The sequence below is a fragment of the Sardina pilchardus genome, chromosome 13, assembly GCF_963854185.1.
Source record: "Sardina pilchardus chromosome 13, fSarPil1.1, whole genome shotgun sequence".
NCBI lineage: Eukaryota > Metazoa > Chordata > Actinopteri > Clupeiformes > Clupeidae > Sardina > Sardina pilchardus.
The window spans coordinates 6015957-6032528 of NC_085006.1; the positions used below are offsets into that span (position 1 = coordinate 6015957).

The 16572-nt window shown below is 44.8% G+C and overlaps 1 protein-coding gene across 2 annotated transcripts in view; it reads right to left on the minus strand.

The window, feature by feature from the left end:
- The window catches only part of veph1 (ventricular zone expressed PH domain-containing 1), a 71602-nt gene extending 57241 nt beyond the window's left edge, over positions 1 to 14361 (minus strand). For both annotated transcript variants that reach the window (XM_062553000.1, XM_062552999.1), the window contains exons 1-4: positions 14241 to 14361; positions 5967 to 6319; positions 4450 to 4665; positions 1502 to 1676 (exon numbers count right to left, since the gene is read on the minus strand). In XM_062553000.1, the coding sequence (XP_062408984.1) occupies positions 1502 to 1676; positions 4450 to 4665; positions 5967 to 6104 (529 nt within the window). In that variant the 5' untranslated portion in view covers positions 6105 to 6319; positions 14241 to 14361. The remainder of the gene's footprint in view (positions 1 to 1501; positions 1677 to 4449; positions 4666 to 5966; positions 6320 to 14240) is intronic.
- Positions 14362 to 16572: the final 2211 nt, after the last annotated feature.

The window sequence follows — 16572 nt, forward strand, 5'->3', positions numbered from 1 at the left end:
CTACTATATGAATTTATGAATTAACTACCGGAGTCTATAAAGTAATCATTAAAAAAAAAAAGCAATATGGAATTTTCAATGACGCCAGTATCAGAGGACAAACATTGCATAATCTCCCTCAATGTAATGTTCTTGTTATCTGTTTTCTACAATCTGAGATTATTTCTCAAGGAGCCTCATCTAACGTGATGATGAGGTAAGCAAACTAAATCAAATCAAGTATTACAAGACATGTATTAGTGAGTTACGTTGGAATGCACTCTATATGTCCAGAGAACATTGCTGATCATCATATTGATATGGATGGATGAGCTGAAAAACATGTGCTCGACATTCTCCCAGCTGGGCTGTAGAAATGAACTGTAACAAATCGAAGTGAATTACAGCTACTGTAGATGTCTCCACAGATACAGCCCCAGCAGATGCTCACGGGCCCTCCTAACCTCTGATAGCCATGCCGAACATCTGCCATCCTTAACCTCCTCAAGCTAATAGAAATATGCTTAGACAATAAAGCATGCTTTCCATCTGGATATAACAGAGGAGGATGGTGGCACACAATATCTCATTGAAATGTACTTTTAGCTAACAAGTAGACAAGTTAACAAGTTAACAAGACAAACTTCTGGTGTCATATCAGCCTGCTTCATTAGCTTGAACATTTGTAGCTTTCAAATGGCCAGCGCCATACTTCTTATACCAAGGCACCACTGATGGTTGGCTGTGTGACTCTTGTGTTGACTCTTTGATTAAAGGATTATGAAAAACTAATCCCCAACTCATGCCTCTCCATATAGGACAGGCTGTTTCCTCACTGGTTCATAAGCAGCACTGATGAAGAAGCATGGGAAAGGTGGTGTTCTATTACAGCGCTCTCCTTAAGTTGCATTATCTATTCATAATATGCTTGTGAAGAGGCTGTGTGATTTAGTAGAGGGCTTCTCTCACACCGCAGACCGTCACAAAAAAAACACCTGTGCTGGAAAGGTTTAATTAGTTTAAACATAACTGGGAGAAACCCCATATGGAACAAGGTGACCTCTGCCACCCCTCCAGTGAACTTAAGGTCTCCACTAATTGAGGAGCACAAATCAAAACATGGCACTGAGGGGCGTCAGGGACCTTGTATTTTTGTCAATGTGTTGTGAGGTCGGCAAGGCAACAAAACACTCACCTCCAGTTTGTCTGTGAGATCTTACTTCTCAGATAGAACATGAAGGCTCTGACACCATCTAGACAAACACTCACCAATACACACTCCTATAGGACCAACAGTTGGTTTATTGCTATTCAGTCAATCTACTAAGAGAAATTGAAAAATCCCCTATAAAAATGGATATATCAATGTATAGACTAATCCATTATAGTGGATTATCTAAGGTTTTATCTCCATCTTTGATATCAGGCTACTTTCAGGAGGACTCTTCCCTGTCTACAAGGAGGCAAGTTGGGGAGAGAATGGACCGGGCACCAGTCCACTGGTCACAGCAGTCGCTCTTACCTTCCAGCACACTGCAGGTGATGGCCTCTGTGTGTTCTGCCAACAGTTCTGCTTTGGCAATAGCCGCCAGAGACAGGTAGCTGGACATGTTCCTGGAGAGCTCCCGGTTCCCCCGCTGCAAGAACCGCACTGCCACCGGAACCGCCAATGCCATCACCAGAGGCCGGTTATAGTTCTGCATCGATCAGACAAAGATAGAACCTCAAATGAAAAACACAACTCAGAGCTGACCTTTGAAGTAAAACTTTTATATTGAGGAAAACTATCTAAAATGGTCTCTTAGTATAACATATTTTGACTGATTTGCACTGGTTTGCAATTGTTACTTGAGCCATTCCATGACCAATGCAGAGCACAGTAGGTTTGCAGCACACATTAGCACCCATCACAAGGAGGTCCTGTGCCTATAGCTGGTCCTGTTCATATCAGGATGAGCCTTCTCACTAGGAGTCTTTTTTCAAAGGTTACATCTGCCATCCAGATGCTGCTACATTATGTGGGACAACAGGATAGCATAAGCCAAACAAATAACTGTGAGTACTGGTAGAGATAGTGTTTGCGCGCTTGCCTGGCAGAGAACAGCGAAACATCGGAAAAGCTTTAGCGCCCTCCAGGGTGTAAATGTATGAACTGTATTAGCCTCTATGGTTTTGTATCTCTAGTACGCAGCCAACACATGAAAACTCAAAATCATACTGGCAGATTATTAAGGCAACTAATAGGCAACAAAATAATATGACTAATAATATCACGAATAATAGAGCCAGTATAAGACAAATTTGCATTTTAATCTATTTTAATAAAATGAGTGAATGATTTGTGGTATTTTAAATAGCACCTGTCTCTAAGGAACAGATAAACAGAGTAATAACAGAGTTATAATCCTTGGCCACTGGCCTCACTGTGAGACTATGAGAAGCTTTGTGACTGTGCAAAAAAACTTAAATGTGAATTTTACACTGATAAAGTAGACACTTCAATGCCAGGCTTCTTGACAGATCAAAGGCCCTCTCCGCAAATAGCTCAAAAGAATTCATGCATTAGAGTGGAGGGAAAAAAACACCCCCCCATCCAATTATGAATCAGTCTCCCTGGTTACCCAGCATGCAATTTTCTCCCATGTGTCTTACGACCAGCTGAGGAGCTGAGGGGTAGATGTTACTATGAGGCAACAACAGGCAAACACACAATGTTGTCAGCATGTGTGTGTGTGTGTGTGTGTGTGTGTGTGCTTCTGACTATGACAGGAAGAGAAAGAGAGAGAGAGAGAGAGAGAGAGAGAGAGAGAGAGAGGGAGGGAGAGAGAGAGAGAACGGGGGAGGTTAAGGACATAAGAGCAGTAAACTGTTGAAACTGGGAGACTTGACTATAAACACTTAGGAGGAGATTAGTGCTAATAGCTGCTGTCGGAGCTGTCAGGTCCTGTTTGAAGCGCTGAATGAAGCCTTTCTGTTCTCTCTCCAGCTCCTCATTAATTCCTCATAGCATAGGAAGAACTCACTGCCCATACTGCTGTCCAGCCAGCTGCTATGAACTCTTTGGAGAGGGTCTAAGACTTGCAGACATGGAGCATTTGTGGAAGTGAGGGAACATTTTTGTAAGACTTTATAGAGAGGGACAAAATACTTAAGCAACTGAACTCCTGTGTAAGAAGAGTAAACCTCAGAGAGAGCTGTATGCATATCTGCACTGGTGAGGTATAATTACTGTAAGATGACAAACGTAATTGTTGATGATTATTGCCTGATTGATAACGACGACATATGGGCAATATGTACACATGTAAAAAAAACACATGAACATGTAGGCCTACAGTATAGGTTACATAGGTACAAGAGCAGCAACCCCACTCTGGCCTCAATGTCAAAGAATAAGGCTTGATGGCTTGTGTGTCAGAGCACATACTGGATACAGAGACCGCTCTCCATCACTGAGTATGGGCATATTTACATGTGTGTGCACCTATATAATTGTGGGCCTGTGTGTGTATTATCATGTGTGGGGGTATTTGCATGTTTGTGTGCCTATACAGTATACTTGTGGGCTTGTGTGAGTATTAATGTGTGTGGGTATATTTGCATGTTTGTGTGCACCTATAGAATTGTGGGCTTGTGTGTGTATTATCATATTTGGGAGTATATTTGCATGTGTGTGTCCCTGTGTAATTGTGGGCCTGTGTGTGTATTATCATGTGTGTGGGACTAGCCTATATTTGCATGTGTGTGTGCCTACATAATTGTGGGCCTGTGTGTGTTTTATCATATGTGGGGGTATTTGCATGTGTGTGTGCCTATACAGTATAATTGTGGGCTTGTGTGTGTATTATCATGTGTGGGGGTATATTTGCATGTTTGTGTGTGCACCTATATAATTGTGGGCCTGTGTGTGCATTATCATATTTGGGATTATATTTGCATGTGCGTGTGCCTATATGAGTGTGGGCTTGTGTGTGTATTATGATATGTGGGGTATAGATGTGTGTGTGCCTACAGTATATGACTGTGGGCCTGTGTGTGTATTATCATAATGTACCTATATGACTGAGGGCCTGTGTGTGTATTATCATAAGTGATAATACACACAGTCATAACATGCCTGCAGTATATGACTGTGGGCCTGTGTGCGTATTTTCATAATTGTGTGTGTCTACTGTATATGAGTGTGGGCCTGTATGTGTATTATCATAAGTGTGTGTGTCTACTGTATATGAGTGTGGGCCTGTGTGTGTATTATCATAAGTGTGTGTGCCTATATGAGTGAGGGCCTGTGTGTGTATTGTCATAATTGTGTGTGTCTACTGTATATGAGTGTGGGCCTGTATGTGTATTATCATAAGTGTGTGTGTCTACTGTATATGAGTGTGGGCCTGTGTGTGTATTATCATAAGTGTGTGTGCCTATATGATGGTGGGCCTGTGTGTGTATCATCATGTGTGAGGCGCTGCAGACCTGCAGGATGCAGCTGGTGATGTCGGAGGCGATCTTGGCGTGGGGCGTGTCCTCGTCCTTGCCCTGCGGCTGCAGGTTGTGCTCCAGACACGACTCCCACAGCGACACCAGCGCCGCCCCGTGCCGCTCGATGGACTGGGTCTCTCGAATCGCCGTGGTGATGCGAGTGATGCATATCTCCACCACCGCCTGATCATTGTCATTGGTCAGATAGTCCTAGAAAAGGGCAAAACAGCCATGTGTGAAAACTCTAGGATCAATATTTTCTATTTTTTATTCATCCTTTTTTATCAGGCCATTGAAATCTAAATCTCTTTTTCAGGTGAGCCCAGGACTTGACAAAATCTACACATTATGTTTCAGATCTAGCTGTGACTAGAATTTCATTTGCTAGTGCTATAGTTATAGGTTTTGAGCAATTTTTGAGTTGCAAGTTCTTTGGGCTATTTAATCCAAATATTTCAACCAATGCTGATAAACCATGTTTGAAAATGTTTTGGTACAAAAGAATGTGGACTGAAGTCATGTGTACACAAGATTACTAGTCGGTTTTATGCTTATCGAAATCTAAAACAACCTCCAAGCATCCTCAAAAACAGTAGTCTCCATGGTTTCATTCATCAGGAGAATGAATGGTCTAGAACATAAAACAGATAAGCAGGAGAAAGGTTGCCCTTATCTCCATAAACAAGCATAAACTGTAGTGTATACAACAGATAACAAGAGTAAAAAAATATTATTAGTACAAAAACGACTCATTAAAACAGTCTCTTAAACAACTAGATTACTTGTTGAAAATAATGTCAACCACAAATATGCCTTGATCTTGCTAAAATAATGTTTTTAAATAGTAGCTGTTTCCAAAGCCATACAGTATAGTTCTCCTGGTATAGCAATCATCATTAAAAAGAGTAACTCTGAAACGAGGACACATACAGCCCTGGAGAACACAGCCTGTGTTATTGTGAAGAAAAATACCCCAGAGATACAATAATTTAAGATCACACACTCACAGAAAGAGAGAGAGAGAGAAACAGAGAGAAGGGTAAGAGAGAGGAAGAGCAAGGAGCAAGGAGAAAACTAGCACAACAGAACAGAGAAGAAAGCCCAGAACAGAACAGAGCTCTAAACAGAACAAAAATACGGAACTGAGCTCTATACAGAATAAATTACAGAAGAGAGCTCAATACAGAATAAAACGGAATCCTGCATACTGATTGAAAAGTGGTGCAGAATTGTGAGTCAATGTCAGCTTGCTCCGATTCTTTTCTACATTAGGGCTATGCAGTTCATTTTCCGTCCAACAGGGGGCAATAGCTGAGAGTGTATAAAGACCTCTGATCACCTGAGGGCTTCCAATACACTGCTCCTGTGCAGTGCACCACCAAGAGGAGGACATGAAGAGCTGGGATGCTTATGAGAACACAGGTATCCTGAGGCAGGAACATTCCGCTTCACAATCTCTCCACCGCACAATCCTGCGGCGTGCGTGCGTGCGTGCGTGTGGACAAACTTACCTGAGAGCAGGAGATGGCCTTGATGTGCTCCAGGGCCTCCGAGAGGCAGTCCTCGATCTCGCCGTCCTCCAGGGAGAAGAGGTCTCCGGCGCGGGACAGGTCCCGCTGGCCCAGCACTAGGCTGAAGAGCTGGTGCATGCTGGGAGCGGCTCAGGCAGAGGCCGAGGCCGAGGCGCCGGGCAGCTCTGTGTCCACTGTTGCTGCTGCTGCTGCTGCTGCTGCTGCTGTGTCCGGTGCAGCTGGTTCTGATGGCCCCTGTGGCTCGAGCCGTCTCGGGCAGCCCGGCAGCATGCTCCGTCTGAGGGTGGAGGGCCGGCCACCCTGCTCCCACGCATCAGAGCCTCACCGCACACCTGAGAGCAGGAGAGCAGGGACCATTCATTTCTATTCAACATGCACTTAGTTTCTTAAGCGTTTCTTATGCGCTATGGTTTGTATATTATAGCATTTAGTTATTTTCATTAGGCTATTGTTGTTGTTAAATTGTTAAACTGTTGAATTGAACTATCATATTGTTGTTATTTGTATGTCGCTTTGAACAAAAGCATTTGCTAAATACCATAACCATAACTTGGTCATAACTTGGTAACCAGGTCACTTGTCAAGGCAATAGTAAGTTTAACACAAACTAACACTTTGTGTTCCTGAAAAAAGAAACTGTAAAGAAATCCTAGGCATCATCATCATCAACCATATGTTTAGGGACTGATGGAGGGTTAGCACAAATGAGTAGCCTTCTGAGCCTTTTCTGGCCGTCTTAGCCTTTCACCACTCCACACAAGAGTCTAACTGCAGGCTAGTTTCACTGTCCCTCTGATCATCCCTAGCATTAGCACTCACTTCATCTCCAGTTTCATTCAGTTTACATTGGCCTTTGACCCCCCTGGGGAAACTGATGTCAGACTAAAGCGCTCATTAAAGAGACAGGTCCCAGTACAAATCAAAGGGACTGGTCTTCAGAATGTAAGTCTGATGCAAATAATCTGTGAAGTATAAGGAGTCCCGTGAGGAGGACCGATGCCTCCCTTTTGCCTGGAGTCAGTGACTCATGGAGTGTGCTCACCCCTGAAAGGATGCGTGTGCTGTGCGTGAGCGAAGGAAGAATCCCTCTGGTGCAGCCCTCAGACAGCCCTGCCTCCCTTCCTGTTAATCTGTAATGTGTGAAAAATGTCCCTTCCCCAAAATATGTGATTCATTAAAAAAGGAGTCGATTAACAAAGACGGCTTTGAGCAGCTGGTCCGTAATGAGTGCACGTTCTTAGCACACGGCCTTTCCAATAGACCGTAGCTTACATTAACATTTTGATGCGAAGCCTGCAGAGACCGAATCCCTTCACACTCAGAAGTGTAGTAGTAAAGTGTAGAAGGTGTGAAGAGGAAGCCATCAGCACCATGCCTGGGTTATCCTTTGACTGCGTGGCCAAACTAATCAGTCAGCCATTCTGTCCACACCACTCTACTAAGGTTGCCTATGTGGGCCAGCATGCCACTGGCTCCACAGCTGACCATTAACACCGAGGCTGAGGGGCACGGAGGGGGTGTAGCACTTTAGATCATGTATAGCAAGCCTGTTCTAGGCCAGTGCCGGGCTCGCCGTTGGGCTGTGATGAATGGATTTTCGCTAATTAAAAGGGTGGGAAAGTATTGATCGTGTCTGATGCGCAGAGCAGTTGATGCCATCCACAGAGCGCTACATTGAGCTAACTGACTTGTGCAACAGATCTGACCCATGCACTACTATATAATCGACTCACCGCGACGGGGCAACACTCGAAAGTCCTACACTTTTGTTTTTCAAAACATGCGGCCGTTAGATGGCCAACAGGAATCAGACATGGCATCTCTGGCCCAGTGAACCCCCAGTGAGGGCATCAGCCCTCGGGAGAGATAATATAGGGAGTCCCGTTCCCGTTCAGCGCTGAGCGCTATATAAGGCCATGATCCACCATTATCTGCACCATATGTCCTCCTATTGCCACAGAGAGATCAGATTGGCAGTGCGGACTGGCATGTGTGCTCAGCTGGCACCGTGGCCCAGGAACTGAAGCGCTGCGCTAGCTCCGCGCTGTTATCTGAAACGAGGCCCTTCAGCAAATGCCAGTTCCCTGGTGCCGTTACAGGGCACCATTGATGTCCTGCTGATTCTGTGCCATTTCTGTCCGACGACCAACTGGGAGAGGGGCATTGTTAGCGAGTAGCGTAGCCCGGTCCAAACAGAGGCATATTCACAGTAATCCCATTACAAAACACTGCACTATATTTATCCGCCTCGTTCACTTTATCCTTCCCTCTGGCCGAGGGTTGACATAAAAGAGATATCGTGACAGGTTCTGCCGCCGAGGACTCTGACGGACGGCGTGGTTCAGATGCCCAAGCTGCTGGCGAGTTGGCCAAAAGGCTCTTATGCTGGGGTCAAACGAGGTTGGGCCAAGCCTTTGATCCGCACCGCGAGACTTTTTTTGCTGGAAAGCAAAAGAGGGCACATCGATGATGTCCCAGAATCTGTGGGAACCCCATGCTGTTATCACTGCAGGAGGGATGACGGAGTACAGGACCAGACACACACACGCACACACACAAACACACACACACACACACACACACACACACACACACACACACACACACACACACACATTGCACATATACTCATATACACAAGCTCACCAACACATGGCCCCTCCATATCACACGCACAAACACACACACACCGTTCTGCAATGCAGCAACATTTAGAGAAAGCTGATCTAATCCAAACTCACTCCAGAGACCCTAAGGGGGTGGATGTACAGCAGGAGCAAAATCTATGATAATTTATTAATGACAGAGCATATTCATGAGCCTATAATCCTACACCACTGATGTTGCTTTAGGATGAGAGCATCCTCAGCGATGCCTGTGCTTCTCACGAGAGCCTCTCTCAGTCAGTCAGCACCAGTTCAGGCAGGTCTCTCAGTCACGTATCCCGTGAGAGAGGCAGCCAACTGGACGTTGGCGTTTGCCAGGTCGTGCAGGCAGCAGTGCCCTTTCGCTTTCAGCAGAATGTGCCAACGACCCTGTCCACACATTCCATGTCAACGCCATCGCCGGGATACGAGGGCTGAGAACGCCAAGTGGTCTGTGCGAGACCGCTGTCCAAACACATACCATAAATACAAACCTATTAACTTCATGTGTGAAGGCAGAACAGACACACAGCGCAGGTTCTAAAGTCCCTCAACACCATCTCATTAGAGGGCTTTAGAATGGGGGATGAGTTTTTACTCAGAGAAGAGGGAGTAGGCCTAGATAGGCAGTCGAAAATAAAGGACTACAACCTTGCCATTATATTAATATAGTTACGATTTATCAAAAAATAGAAACACATTGAGCACACGTGTGTAAACAATCCCAACTTACACCCTTGTATCTTACTAGTCTCACAGTTACTGTACTGTATGTGTTCATGGTTATTGTTATGACAATTTGCTATTGGTGTTATTCTATGTCAAAATATTTAGCATACTATTATTACCATTCTACTACAGGCTATGTGAGTATTTTAAAAGGTTTATTTAATTCTAATGGTATAGTAAAGCACCTGCCAAGAAGCCTTCTCATAACCATAACAGGTGCGCACACAAACAGAGGCAACCCCATAAAAAAGACACACTGCTTAATGCCCTTTGTGTCCACAGCCTGTCTACTGTGCAGGAGGGGGGAAAAACACAGCTATTCAGCGCTTAAACAATCAGCCAGTTACAATTTATCACTGGGTCCCAGCTCAGCAATCTCAGGAATGCAGCCCTCAGCGACACAATGAGCGCTGCAAGGAGAGAAAGGGAGAGGGAGAGATAGGGAGAGAGAGAGGGAGAGAGAGAGAGAGAGAGGGAGGGAGAGAGAGTACCTGGTCATCTGACCCTCTCCAGAGAGGAACCAGACCTGTTCGGCAGACACAGTCCCAGGAGCAGAGCTCCGTGAGGGGCCGTGGAGGGGCAGGAGAGAGGGGGTGTTCAGGGACCACAGAGTGACACTGGGAGTGGTGTTGAGTCATGGACAGTTTTCAACTGGCCAGAGAGGAAAGGAGACACAGAGAGAGAGAGAGAGAGAGAGAGAGAGAGAGAGAGAGAGAGAGAGAGAGAGAGAGAGAGAGAGGGAGAGAGAGAGAAAAGACAAGGTGGTAAAAGAGTGTGGAGGAGCGACAGATGGAGAGAGTGTGAATGAGAAAGCGAAGCCTTTTGTGTGCTTGTTCATCATGCCTACCTGGTAATGGCACCTGCTGTGCATTGCTTCCCTGGACCTGCCCCCTCTCTCTATCTCACTCTCTCCCCCTCTCTCTCTATGTCTCTCTCTCCCCCTCTCTCTCTCTCTCTCACACACACACACACACACACACACACACACACACACACACACACACACACACACACAATCACACACAGATACACACACACACATATATACAAACTCTCTCACACACACTCCCTCATTCTCACTTGCACTCTCCCTCTCATTTTCCCTCTCTTTCTTTCTCTCTCTCTCTCCCTTTTCTGAGCTGTCTTTCTGTGTGTCTGTCTGGATCTCTCTCTCTCTCTCTCCCTCTCTCTTTTATCTGCCTGTGTATCCGTCTCCCTCTTTGTCTTCCCCTGGCTGTCTGTTAGCCTCTCCGTCTTTGTCCGCGTCCACATCCCTGGTCAGCTCGCCTGCCCCAGAGCGGCTCCTAACTCAGCGCACACTCTGCACAAGCTGTCCCTGAGCCAAGTGGGAAAGTGTTGCGCCTCGGCCTCTCATTCATTCGGCCAGTCAAAGGGGGCTTTGTCCAGACGGGTTGGGGTTTTACTGGGGAGGTGACTGGGATGTGTGTGTGTGTGTGTGTGTGTGTGTGTGTGTGTGTGTGGAGGGGGGTGGGTCTGTGTGCCATTCAAAAGAGGCTTTACCATAACAATCCGAATATTCAGTCCGGCACTAATGAGCCAGATAAATACAGCCAAGCCCAGAGTCACCCCCATCAGCCACGTCCAACCCAGTCTACCCACCCAGTCTACTCCCTCAGTCTACTCCCTCAGTCTACTCCCTCAGTCTACTCACTCTACTTCCTCAGTCTACTCCCTCTACTCCCTCAGTCCACCGTGTGTGCTGCACAAGGACTCTCAGAGAGACATAAAGAGGAGGACAACTTTAGCTTGATATCCATAGGCCACATGAACCCAATATAGAGAAGCTTCCAATGTTATGGTCCAACTTAACAATATACCCATACAAACTGTATACAAACAACAATATAAACTTTAGTTAACTGTAAACTGAAAAACTGCAGTTATCTTCAGGGCTTCTCTGCCTATTTTTTGCTTTTTGCTCATTAATGATGCATGAAAGTAAAAATGAAACTGCTAATTCAACAACCGAACCTGCCTGAAGTGTTTTGACCATGGGAACAGGCAAGGCTGGAGTGCTTGGAGATGAAGCACAAAGAGAAAGCCATCTACCAGCACTGTGGCTGCTAGAGTGTTCCAGCATGCGCTACTCTGCTGTGCTATGTCCTATCTTGTAAGTCCCATCTCCCATCTGACTTCCCCAGCAATGCAGTGCCACGGTGGCATTCCATGTGAACCACATGCACTGCACTGCTCAGAGAACCCTGAAGCTATCTGTCAAGGAATGCACACGCCATGTTATGGAAAAACACACACACACACACACACACACACACACACACACACACACACACACACATACACACACACACACACCCACACACACCCACACACACACACATTTCAATCAAACAACAGAAATGAGCCGAGCAAATGTAAACACCTTTGTGCATCATGGGCTCCCACTCCAGCGGCAGCCATGGTTGTGTGTGGTGGTGGGTACATTATTCATGTGCTGCACCAGAGCAGCTCTGCTCCCATAAGAGAGGAGACCGGATCAGTGAGGAGGCTGTGGCAGGCGCGCCTAGCTTCTGAGGAGCCCAGCGAAGAACATTTCTCTGCCACTCCGCAGTGACCCAAATCCCCATAGTCCAAGCTCTCTCTCTCTCTCTCTCCCTCCCTCCCTCCCTCCCTCTCTATCTATTTCTCTCTCTCTCTCTCTCTCTCTCACACACACACACACACACACACACACACACACACACACACACACACACACACACACACACACTCACACTCACACTCATACATACTTTCCCTCTCTGATACACTCTCTAACATAGTCTCTCAATCTCAAGTTCTTTCAAAGCATTTATGTGATCTGTGAGCTATTTCTCCTTAGGGGATTGGGTTCTGGGTGTCTGACAGGCGCGCACACACACACACACACACACACACACACACACACACACACACACACACACAAACAAGGCTGAAAGAGAGAGAGAGGGAGAGAGAGAGAGAATGACACAGAAAAAATGTTTCCCTTTCCTCCATTTCCTCTGCCATCCAGCCAGTCAAGCAACTGTGCGTATGAGCACACCAGGAGGCAAAAATAAAAACAGACTGGAGGTCACGGCAGAAACAGAGCGGAAGCAGGGAAGAACAAAGGAGGTGCCCTTCGGAAAACTGGCCCATTTACCCACTGGAGGTGGAGGCAGTGGTGCCTCTCTTTTTCATGTGTGTACACACACACACACACACACACACACACACACACACACACACACACACACACACACACACACACACACACACAGAGACAAAGAGAGGAGGAGAAATGGAGGGAGGGAGAGAGGGAGTGCTAAAGAGAGAGAGAGAGAGAGAGAGAGAGAGAGTAGAATAGACAGACTAATTTGGCACAAGTCATGCATACACAAACTACTAAAAAGAGGCTCGCTTACATCACAACAGCTTTCTAGAGAGTACGTACATTGAGACAGATCAGGCTGAGAGACAGAGAAGCAATGGCTGTGATGTTGTTCATCTAATAAGCTCATAATAGATCACAATGTGATTGATGCTGCATGAAGTATGTTTGAAGTCTACAAGAAATGCTGCCCAGGTTTATGTTTAGGTGACTGATTCTGTTCATTTCAATATGTGCACCTGTTCTCTATCTCAAGCAGGACTGCAGGTGCCTTGCTGGTGCTGGTCATGAAAACAATGCATCAACTGAACTTCCACACATCCAGAGAGAGAGAGAGAGAGAGAGAGAGAGAGAGAGAGAGAGAGAGAGAGAGAGAGAGTGCAGTCCCATTAGGATATTAATACTTAATGCTGAGGGTTTAACAAATGCTCTGAATTCTTGAAGAATGCAGTTAAACCTAAAAGCTGAATCGGGTTTTGTCCTCTCTAGAGGTGGGGGTGCACTTGAGAGGTGGGTGTATTTGAAAAGAACGTCGTCTTATGAAACTGCATGACCTTCTGCTGCCCTTAAAGGAATGTGGAGACACCATAAAGGCATGCCGTCTAGAGTACAAGATCAACATTTTTTTGTTCACCAACGGTGATGTCACATGTGCGGATGGCGCGAGGTTCATTCCACGGTTCGGACACGTCTGCTAAAGCACCGTGCCTCGGGGAGAAAGCAGTAACCTTACAATCACAGTCAAATAAACATTGCGTGATCATCTTGCACTGCGTGTCTCTGTGCGTAAATAAACACAGACTGGGACGTGGCAACGAACCACATATTAATTAGAAAGTTATTTGACGTATGTTCGAGACTCTTGGTCAATGGCAATGTATAATTAACCTGAAAGACAACAGGACAAGTTTAGAAGTTCTCAATATGGTACACAGGCTATCTGATATTATTTCTGACTAAGCAAAATACTTAAAACTCTTAAATCAACTCCAAACATGAACTTCTGCACAAGGGCATTGCTCGCCCAATATAATTGTAATCATTTGACAGAGCAATAGTTGAGTGAGGTTACTAACTAATTGGTTGTCTTCTATCCTGATCTGTTCAATGATCATCAAGTCATCAACATGAGTGAAGCGTACACAGTCCAAATATCTAGGGCTAATTTGCGCGTGCATTCAAGTTCATCCATGAGCAGAGGAAGCGCAAATATGAAGCGATGTCTAATTGTGTTATTGCTTACGGAAGGAAATGAACCAGCAACGACTCCCATACAACAACCAACAACACATCTACACGTCGCACTCAGAATACGTGGTGAGGGAGCATGCAGCCAGAAAGATCATTATACCCTGTCGCGGAGAATAACTTTGGTATGGCACTGATGATGGTTGGTTATTGACACATTTCCATGGCACGGCAACGGCCAGAACAGCGCATCATTTCAAGAACGATTGTTCACTCCCCGTTAAATATATGAGAGACACTCACCCTTTGTACTGTATCCTAGTAATCTTGGTTCTGATGCTCGTTCAAAAATCCCTCCATTTAATTCTGAAATACTGAAAACCAAGGGATTCGCTCGCAGTTCCAACTTGTCCCACAGGACGTGTTTCTTGTTATAGTAGCCTGTCCTAACGTGTGTAGCACGCCACCCAGTGGCAAATCTTTATTATGGCGCTAAGCAACAGGTGTAGCCCAATTCCACACACAATAAATAGTATGGTAGCCCATGGAATATTAAACAAAAATGTATCATTATTTGTCACTTGCAGGTGTGTTGCCATTACGTCACCAAACGGGAAAGCCTTTACTTATGCTCTTAAAACTTCAAAGGTTTAGTGTATTGTTTCTGTAGCCTATTCTGTATTTTTCCTCACCTGCACTGACAACAACTGCACACACAGTTGTGATGAGTGAAAAGATAATGCAGCCTACTGGCTGTCCTGTCCTAAATCGGGTGTAATGGACATGGTTAAATTACGATGGGAAACCACGTAAACGGGCTAATGTCGTGCTCTGGTGGTTTAAGAGGAAATTGCACCTCATCACTTCTATGTGGGCCTACCTATTTTGGTATTTTAAAAAAAAAAAAAAAAAACAGGTCTCATAATGTCACTCAATATTAGCATATACAAGACTCTTTTTAATTTTAAAATGCATCAGAGAGATATCTAATATCTTTATTTGACATTTTCTGCCTAGTGATTATAGGCTAGGATGTGATTCTGCAACTGACTTTTTGTTAATTCTCTGAAACGTTTTGTTCCACTGAAACATGTATCACTGAATTGACACATTGTGAAATCAGATATGATATTGTGCTTATGGGGAAAAGCCAGAATTTCCTAGACAGTGATAATCCTCTTGTGAAGATGCAGGTCATTTTTTTAATTCACAGTTGCAAGGATCCCATTCGGTGGATGAAAAAAAAAGATGGAAGAAAACAGAAGAAAATAGAATACATATAAATGTCTTTAACTGTGAGACAAAGATGTACAAATGGCTGCAAATGGGGAGAAAAATGGGGAAAGGCTTCTCTCCTCTGTAGGGTGCGAGCTGCCTGGTTGGCATGTCACACCTTGGCTCCTCTCACAGCATAGAGCCAGACATGGGCTGCAATAAGCAACAGACAAATGGTAGATTTTACAAAAAAGTCAAATATATGACCTGAAATTGCGTCAGTTGTTTTTGCAATGGGAGGGTAAATTGTTATCAGCCCTTAACTGTATAACATATATCCTGTAGGCATGGCCTATAAACGTTACTTTATATACTTATACTTATCTGAATGCCTCGTTGATGTTTCTGTCCATTGTTGATATGAACTTGCACTGTTCACCAACCTGTTTACACTCTGAACAAGCTTATAGGATGTGTTACATCTCTTGAAGCAAGTGTGATCAATTTTGAGCAGTTGTGTTTAACGTATGACATCTGTGGTCACTCTTGCCACTTGTGGTTACCAGAGGGGTAGATAAAACAGAGTGGCGACACTAGCCTACATAGACCTCCATAAGAAAAAATGGCAGCGCTTTTTCCAGGCTATTTCCTCGTTATGGGACTTTTGGAACAGTCAATCTCTTGGTCAGTAAACATTGAGTTAATTGATTACACCTTCCAGCATCCAGAAGTACATTTTTTTTGGAACTTTTGATCGTGTGGCGGCAACATCAAAGAGTGTCGCAACTCTCTCTTTCTATGGCTCTGGTGGTTACCATTATGCATCACAATGTTTTCTTGTTGCATGATCATTTGTTTAGAGTTTCACAAAAAGAGTCTATGAGATCTGTCTTTTTTTTTTAAATACATGTATATGTGAAAGCTGTTTACAGTTTTTCTCAATTGTTTACACACAATTTCTGGTACTTGAGACACAATTCCAATAATATGTAGCTCATGCACCAACCTCCTGAACCGATTCTGCTGAACTATAAGCACAATTGCTGCTTTACACTCAAATTGCCGTTCTAAAACACACTGTTTTCAAAACACTACACACAATTCTCTGCATTTAACACAATTTTCATGAAGAAAATGTCTTGTTCTCTCAAGGAACACACTGCCATTCAAATTCTAAAGCTAACTGCCCTACCATGCACACTGACTCATCACATGGGCAAACACCTGTCACACAGTTTTACAATTACCAATCACAGCTTCAGTATACAGTAGTAGTACAGGCAGAGGCAGAGCCAGAGGAGTGAGAGTAAGAGGAGGAGGAGGCGGAGGCCAAGGACCGTAATCTCCGATGAGATCCGAGCCACTAGAACATTGCAGTGCTGCGTATCAATACAGTACAGTACCGGACAGTACAGTACAG